At 39.8% G+C, this 9,374-nt stretch overlaps 1 protein-coding gene across 1 annotated transcript; it reads right to left on the reverse strand.

The window, feature by feature from the left end:
- Window positions 1-2,455: 2,455 nt before the first annotated feature.
- Window positions 2,456-3,382, reverse strand: LOC110454750 (cysteine-rich, acidic integral membrane protein-like). The gene is made up of 2 exons (XM_021504434.1): window positions 3,056-3,382; window positions 2,456-2,968 (listed from the first exon to the last, which is right to left on the reverse strand). The coding sequence occupies exons 1-2, from the start codon at window positions 3,380-3,382 to the stop codon at window positions 2,456-2,458; spliced, it is 840 nt and encodes a 279-aa protein (XP_021360109.1).
- Between the last annotated feature and the right edge of the window lie 5,992 nt (window positions 3,383-9,374).

Here is a 9,374-nt window from a genome sequence, read left to right on the forward strand (position 1 = left end):
CCATGTTTTGGAAACAATTTAACACTTTATTTTGGTATAAAATTTCCACTTTATTTTGGATAAAAACAATATACACTTTATAAACAGCACAAACTCATTTTGATTTAAGGCAGGAATAGCTGATAGTCCTTATTGTAACTCGTGTAAAACTGATATTGAAACAATAGAACATACCCTATGGGAATGTGATAAGGTGCAGGTTATGTTACAAAATTTTGAGTTTTTATTAGATGCTTTAATGATCCCTTTTGCTTACAATAAGGAGACTTTTATCTTTGGACTATATAATCAAAATGGAATAAGAACACCAATAGACATTTCAATTATTCAGCAAGATGCCTACAAACACATTTATCTATAAATGGTCTTAAAAAGCAATCAATGACAACTATACTACACAAAAGTATATTGCAACAGGTAAAGATGACAAATATAATACTGACAATATTTATTAGAGTTATTCTCGTTTGTTTCATTATACAACACTACAAGCATTCCAAGATGTTTTATTGCACTCATTGATCTATCATATATTCAACGATACAAACAACGACTCATCAAACGTATGTTTTGTATACAGTCAGTATTATGCTTTCTTTATCGATTTCACACCCTATTTTCTTTTATCAGTTTAACGCTAAAACTCAGGATATTTTTTGTTTACATTTTACTCTATTTTTAGAATATATACCAACAAGACATTTTGGGAAAAAAACAGTTTAACCCTATGCACTTAAGTATAAATTTTACACCATGATTTTGGTAGAGGGATTTCACACTTAACTTTGTATAAAGTAGACTTTTTGTGTATCAATATACAAATACATTTGTACACATTTTACTAGTTTTTTAGACACGGTATTCAATCAACAAATTGTATACTACACTTTTGTAACTTTGCAATATTTCGGTATTCATTTTAACACGACATTTTTGTAAAAATCTAACACGATAATTTTATGATAATTGTAACACGATACACTGTATTTTCTGGTACAAAAATCTAACACGATAGTTTTGTATATATATATACATATGATTATTTTTAAGTATCAATTTAGCAGTATATTTGTATCATTGTAACACTACATTTTAAAATACTTTTACGAAACTTTTCATAACATTTTGAGAATGCAAACCTTCACTCTTACACAAATTCGCCTATACATGCTTACGGTGTCGTCCAATCAAGAACATCTACACAAGCGGAACAATAGGTAGAACTTGTAGACCTTATTAAAGCAAAAACACCTGTACCGTTGATAGATTTATTGATTGAAACATAACAAAACAATGATGTAGTAAATATCAAAATCTAAAAAGCAAAAAAAATGTGAAACAAAAAAGTAACGTGACCGAACAAGTGACCTTGTACACGGCCTTCCACGACAGGACAAGTCCGTCTCGCTCGATCAAATGATAGTTTATAATGAAATGCATTCCGTGAAATCATTGTTGATAATACAATTACATCATTGTTAATCGGGAAACTATTTTTCTCCTTAATTGTTTTAAATTTAAATTTCTAGCGTTTTTTCAATTAAAATTTCTTGGGTTTCTTCTTGAAACTTTATAGACCCAAAGATTCTCTAATTAAACGTTTGGAAAGTCGTGACATTAATGTGCGTGCCATAGATTAAATACATATAAGTTGAAATACTAGTTTTGTGTGTTTCGAACAAGACTTGCGTATGTTATGGACATGCGCATCCGACAACTACATACGTAGCATTAATTCGAGTCGGCACCTTTAAGTTTTTTTCAGATAGAACAAAGCTGATTTTTCATTTTTTAAAAGATTATATCTGTGGAACGCAAGAATTTTCTGGCGTTTAATCATAGAAAAGTTAATAATGTTTAATTTGAAATAGAATATTTCGTTTCTGGGATCCAAGGATAAAACTTTATCCACAAAGGTTCGTAAAGCGCCTTTAACACTGATGGAAGCAGTAAATGTGTTTAAGATTGAAATATTAAAGACATGCGGAGACGCCCGTTACTAGACAGATCCCCAACTTTTACGAGATTGGGTGACGTCGTGTATACATGTGTACCTGCATTCCTGCCATTGCTTACATGTTAATTAGTCGTCTCGCCTGCAGGTCCCAGTCGTAAGTAGGACAGACAACCAGCGATCATCACAGCCCAACACAAAAACAGTTTTCGTGTTAACACTGCAGATAAAAGGTGGAATTTCATTAAAAAAAAACACACTCCGACTCTATATTTTAGTCAAGCCTTTCTTTTTATCGCACAGGGCTGTAATGAGTATTAACGGATACACCGATCAAAGTTACTTGTCATATAACGATATATATTCCTTTATAATGAAAATATTGTGTCATTTATATACAATGTATACAGTGATGGAAATAGACACTAGATGTTTTACAAACAAAACGAACATCGGACGTTTTCATAATGTATTCCTTTCTCTGTTGTAGCGGTACCATAGTTACACTTTCACTCCTGTCCCTAAGTCCAGTGCCTTATGTCCCCAGTGACAGTCCTGTGTCTTATGTCCACAATTACAGTCCTGTGTCGTATGTCCATAATTACAGCCATGTGTCTTATGTCCACAGTTACAGCCCTGTGTCTTAAGTCCACAGTTACAGTCCTGTGTCGTATGTCCACATTTACATTCATGTGTCATATGTGCACAGTTACAGTCCTGTGTCGTATGTTCACAGTTACAGTCCTGTGTCTTATTCCCACCGTTACAGTCCAGTGCCTTATGTCCACAGTTACAGTCCTGGGTCGTATGTCCACAGTTACAGTCCAGTGCCTTATGTCCACAGTTACAGTCCTTTGTCTTATGTCCACAGTTACATTCCTGTGTCCTATGTCCACAATTACAGTCCTGTGTCTTATTCCCACCGTTACAGTCCAGTGCCTTATGTCCACAGTTACAGTCCTTTGTCTTATGTCCACAGTTACATTCCTGTGTCCTATGTCCACAATTACAGTCCTGTGTATTATGTCCACAATTACAGTCCTGTGTCGTATGTCAACAGTTACAGTCCTGTGTTTTATTCCCACAGTTACAGTCCCTTGCCATCTGTCCACAGTCACAGTCATGTGTGATATGTCCATAGTTACAGTCCTGTGTCGTATGTCCCCAGTTACAGTCCTGTGTCTTATGTCGACAGTTACAGTCCTGTGTCTTATTCCCACAATTACAGTCCTGTGTCGTGTGTCCACAGTTACAGTCCTGTGTTTTATTCCCACAGTTACAGTCCCTTGCCATCTGTCCACAGTCATAGTCCTGTGTCGTATGTCCACAGTTCCAGTCCTGTGTCGTATGTCCACAGTTCCAGTCCTGTGTCTTATGTCCACAGTCACAGCCCTGTGTCTTACGCCCACAGTTACAGTCCTGTGTCATACGTCCACAGTTACAGTCCTGTGTCCTATGTCCACAATTACAGTCCTGTGTCGTATGTCCCTCTGTTGTAGCGGTACCATAGTTACACTTTCACTCCTGTCCCTAAGTCCAGTGCCTTATGTCCCCAGTGACAGTCTTGTGCCTTATGTCCCCAGTGACAGTCCTGTGTCTTATGTCCACAATTACAGTCCTGTGTCGTATGTCCACAGTTACAGTCCTGTGTTTTATGCCCACAGTTACAGTCCCTTGCCATCTGTCCACAGTCACAGTCATGTGTGATATGTCCACAGTTACAGTCCTGTGTCGTATGTCCACAGTTACAGTCCTGTGTCTTATGTCGACGGTTACAGTCCTGTGTCGTATGTCCACAGTTACAGTCATGTGTCGTATGTCCACAGTTACAGTCCTGTGTCGTCCTGTGTTTTATGCCCACAGTTACAGTCCCTTGCCATCTGTCCACAGTTACAGTCATGTGTCATATGTCCACAGTTACAGTCCTGTGTCGTAAGCCCACAGTTACAGTCCTGTGTCGTATGTCCACAGTCACAGTCATGTGTCATATGTCCACAGGTACAGTCCTGTGTCGTATGTCCATAGTTACAGTCCTGTGTCTTATGTCCACAGTCACAGTCATGTGTCATATGTCCACAGTTACAGTCCTGTGTCGTTTGTCCACAGTTACAGTCCTGTGTCTTATGTCCACAGTGACAGTCCTGTGTCGTATGTCCACAGTTACAGTCCTATGTCGTATGTCCACAGCTACAGTCCTGTGTCGTATGTCCACAGTTACAGTGCTGTGTCGTATGTCCACAGTTACAGTCCTGTGTCATAAGTCCACAGTTACAGTCCTGTGTCATAAGTCCACAGTTACAGTCCTGTGTCTTATGTCCACAGTCACAGTCATGTGTCATATGTCCACAGTTACAGTCCTGTGTCGAATGTCCATAGTTACAGTCCTGTGTCGTATGTCCATAATTACAGCCATGTGTCGTATGTCCACAGTTACAGTCCTGTGTCATATGTCTACAGTTACAGTCCTATGTCTTATGTCCACAGTTACAGTCCTGTGTCATATGTCCACAGTTACGGTCCTGTGTCGTATGTCCACAGTTACAGTCCTGTGTCGTAAGCCCACAGTTACAGTCCTGTGTCGTATGTCCACAGTCACAGTCATGTGTCATATGTCCACAGTTACAGTCCTGTGTCATAAGTCCACAGTTACAGTCCTGTGTCATAAGTCCACAGTTACAGTCCTGTGTCTTATGTCCACAGTCACAGTCATGTGTCATATGTCCACAGTTACAGTCCTGTGTCGTATGTCCATAGTTACAGTCCTGTGTCGTATGTCCATAATTACAGCCATGTGTCATATGTCCACAGTCCTATGTCATATGTCTACCGTTACAGTCCTCTGTGATATGTCCCTAATTACAGCCATGTGTCATATGTCCACAGTTACAGTCCTGTGTCTTATGTCCCTACTTAAAGTGCCGTGTCCTAGATATGTAGTTACAGTTTCGTGTCCTTAGGAGATACAGTCTTATGGAAGAAGACTTGCTTTGCCCTCTTATTTTGTCCGTTAGACAGTGTATGTTATAGTATTACATGGATTTTTCGGAGACAAAATCATCATTATGGTATTGTGTACGGCAGACTAGAATTAAACGATTATCATGCAATTTTATATGTTCATGACACATTTATAATGAATGATAATTTGATTGAAATATGAACATAAACAACAACAGACAGACTGTACTTGTGCGGGACTTCAATCACGGGGCAATAGACAGCAGCACAGGTAACAGAAAGCAAACCAGGGCAATCGTTTAGTCGAGAATTTAATACAAATATATAAGGTAGGAAAGGAAATGATAGATATTTTCAATCCGTATATAACTTTCGATACCTGATTCTGTTATTACTATAAGAACAACGCTATGGGTTTCCGTAGATGATAAGAGACAATTAATTTTACTGGGTAGCCATGGATGACAGGGATAAGCCGGACCCCGTCTCACACATTCCTGTCTATTTCTGTGGCCTATTTGGTCCCCGACTTCCTGTGTTTTGTGGTTCAGTAATACCCGCTCTAAGTCAATCTCGAGATTACGGGTCACATATTAGCTTAGCACTCGTTTTAGAAAAAGAAAATCAAATTACATTTCTATCGCTTGACAAATGTTAAATACCTGTTCGGTTGTCAATCATTGAACACACTGATATTGGTTCGATTGGTTATATATTTTATGAAGATTTTTGGTGTTAATCGTTAGATTTTTAAACATATAAAGCTAATGATACCGAACTCCTAGCACACTCTTTCACAAGAAACACATTCTTACATAGCGGGATGTCGGTAGAAATGGGTGACGTCACGAGTTCCTTACACTACTAAAGGTCGGGGAGAAAGTGCCATATGTGTTTGAACACGGGATTACAAGAGATTTATCAATTCATCTCAAATGCCGATTCATGAATATCAATTTAAACGTAAAGTGCTGACGAGTTCAAATTTTCTGCGGCTGCTAATCCGTCAAGGACAACCCCTCGAAAGGGGACTAGAGAGTACACATAACGCTATTGAAAGGGCCATAAATTGTCCCACACCATATGCTGGTGGGCCCAACCAGGTCCCCTACCAGCTGTTACAGGCGGGGCTGTATCCTGTCCACGACTGCGACAGGTGGAAATATATATATATACAAATCAATCGGTGATCTGCTACCAATGGTTTGCCAAACATTTATTTCAATATTTCGCTATGTCATTACGTTTCCTAAAATAGCCTCACCGTGACACGTTAGGCGAAGGCGTACTTTTGAGAATTCTAATTATATAACGGAATTTGGGGAGGGTGGTGTATCGTTTGATATTTCACTGTCTGAACCGGAAACCTAACACTAAAATGATGATTCTGACTTTTACTGTAGGACTTACAGGCGACATGTTATGCAATACTAAATGTTCTTTGTTAAATATCGAGTCCCCGAGCTACCGCCCGTCTGTGTGATGACAGAAAGTGTTATTTGTTTATGTAACCTTTGTAAAGAAATTCGAGAGACCAATTACAGAACTAAAAAGATAAAACATTTCGGCTTTCTTTATACCGATAAACGTTATCGTTCTACCAAATTAGTTTACACCCCAATGCACAAAGTTTTGAAATATGCATTTTTCAATAGATAAGCTTTAAAATAAGCATTTTTCAATGGATAGGTTCTAAAATGCATTTAAAGTACTTCATAACAAAACGCATGCTCTTTTGTTAAGTTCGTGCTACATGCGCAGTTATTAAGAATTATTGTGTTATAATATTGCTGTCAGTATTAATTTATATCCGAATTCCAAAGCCTGCTTATCAAATTAAAATCGTTTTAAACACGTCACAAAACGTCCTCAAGCAAAGAGGTTCAATAGAACTTATGTATCCTTATTTGAATCATGCTGTTTTTATCCGGAGTATCGTATTAGGAAAAGAAGAAGGCAGACCATGTCCCGTTTATCCGAAAACTTGTTTTGGGAAAGGGAGAAGGCAAACTATGTCCCGTTTATCCGAAAACTTGTGCTGGGAAAGAGAGAAGACAAACACGACCCGTTTATCCGAAACCCTGTGCTAGGAAAGGGAGAATGCAAACCATGCCCGTTTATCCGAAAGCTTATGTTTGGAAAGGGAGAAGACAAACCATGCCCGTTTATCCGAAAGCTTGTGTTTGGCAAGGGAGAAGACAAACCATGCCCGTTTATCCGAAAGCTTGTGTTTGGAAAGGGAGAGGACAAACCATGCCTGTTTATCCGAAAGCTTGTGTTGGGAAAGGAGGGGTCCACACAATGTCACCTAGTTAATAACTCTACGTATTAACACGGAGCAAGGACGACTACTAAAACATCTAACCTGATTCAAAGCTAGAACCACCACATGTGTATCTGACTTAACAGCGCCAGGAACTACAACGTCGAAGCACGACGTAAAAGCGCACAGACCTACAACGTCGCGGTGTGACGTAACAGCGCACAGACCTACAGCGTCGCGGCGAGACGTAACAGCGCACAGACCTACAACGTCGCGGCATGACATAACAGCGCACATACTTACAACGTCGCGGCGTGACGTAACAGCGCACATACCTACAACGTCGCGGCGTGACGTAACAGCGCACAGACCTACAACGTCGCGGCGTGACGTAACAGCGCACATACCTACAACGTCGCGGCGGCCAGTCGCTAGTTTGTAGTAATGACTTCCCTAATATGGAGACAGCGGTCTACATACTTGGTGTTCCTGATCACACCAGAAATTATTAGACGGGCAGATAACTGGCTAGTAAGGTGTATTCCCCACACTATATCTAAAGAATTTCTCAGATCTTTATTTGTTACAAAAATATTTGTCCTGTCTTATCTGCGCTTTATTTACCGAACAAAGAAAGTGGACGTGATGGTCAGTGTTATTGTGGCTCCGGCCACTGGTCAGTTGACTCACGGACTGTCCGTTAAATCACTGTAGGACTAGGTCAGGTCTGACTACCCGAGACAATACGGCCGTGATTAGGTTATCAAACGTGTATATCCGGTATTTGGGTTTCACAGGAGGTCAAGTTGGTCGGAGGTCAGCTTAACACGAAGGTAGACCTCGGTTTCTGATTCAGATTTTTATAATACAAAATGTGATGACTTCTTAAAGCATCGTGCTGTATTTTCCGGAGACATTCTTAGTCAACCTGCAACAGAAAACAACAAAACAATTTGTCGGTCGGTCACTTTGTCGGATGGTGCCGTTATACTGTTGGCGGTCCTGTGTTCAATAGTAGAAAATATCAACGGTGGCCGTACCCCAGACTTCTGGTACACCTCCATACGAAGTATAAGTACAATGTTCAATGTTAACAGAACTACTCTTATATGTGGTGTTCCGACGGATGTCTTACACGTTTTACGCAAACGATTACATCTGTCATTATTATGGGTACACAACACTATACTTACCACCCACATTATAATATATACCGCTATTTGACTAATATAGGTTTACATTTGTAGACAATATGAATGCAAACAGGACAAAGCCAAATTCAACATTTAGCGTGTAAACTTATCTTTATCCCGTTGGCATTCATATTAACAATGAATTCCGACTGAAAGCAGTTTAATGCTTGAATATGTTCTGTTGAGATTCAACGTTACCGTAAGGTAATTTTACAGATGCTGACATATATCATTCGTCGATCGTAAAGATCGTACACGAGTTACCAATACTTGTATACGACAAACCAATGCGTTTATGAGAGACATCAATGCTTTTACATCACTATCGTAGCCTCGGTATCGGACTATACGTTAAAGCTTATTCATGAATGATACACAATTTGAAAAATGTACAACATGTAGGATTAACTGAAGTGCAGGCGGGGGACACGAGACTTGCGTTCTGTAATTAGGACACGTTCTGTTCCCAGGGTGGTTAGGTAATTAGTCTGCTGATGTTTATGTGTCAACTTTGACCCAAGGGGTATGATAGTGAAACCCGAAAAGGCAAACATCTCAATATAGTACCAACACTTATCACACACCGGCGATGTATGGAAGGCTAACCCTGTCGTAGGTACACACTGGCGATATATGGAAGGTTTACTCTGTCAAACGTACACACCGGCAATATATGGAAGGTGTACTCTGTCAAACGTACACACCGGCGATATATGGAAGGTCTACTCTGTCGGAGGTACACACCGGCGATATATGGATGGTTTTCTCTGCCGTACATACACACTGGCGATATATGGAAGGTTTACTCTGTCGTACGTACACACTGGCGATATATGGATGGTTTACTCTGTCGTAGGTACACACCGGCGATATATGGATGGTTTACCCTGTCGTAGGTACACACTGGCGATATATGGATGGTTTACCCTGTCGTACGTACACACTGGCGATATATGGATGGTTTACTCTGTCGTAGGTACACACCGGCGATATATGGATGGTTTAC

This window comes from Mizuhopecten yessoensis, unplaced genomic scaffold (assembly GCF_002113885.1).
Source record: "Mizuhopecten yessoensis strain PY_sf001 unplaced genomic scaffold, ASM211388v2 scaffold8057, whole genome shotgun sequence".
In the NCBI taxonomy this organism is placed as follows: domain Eukaryota; kingdom Metazoa; phylum Mollusca; class Bivalvia; order Pectinida; family Pectinidae; genus Mizuhopecten; species Mizuhopecten yessoensis.

What these genes read in the sequence shown, in the direction of transcription:
- LOC110454750 (XM_021504434.1), bottom strand. Translation starts at nt 3,382, where the DNA reads ATGACACAGGACTGTAACTGTGGGCGTAAGACACAGGGCTGTGACTGT. An exon ending in ACTGTGACTGTGGACAGATG is followed by an intron (nt 2,969 to 3,055) that starts GCAAGGGACTGT and finishes CATAATACACAG; the next exon opens with GACTGTAATTGTGGACATAG.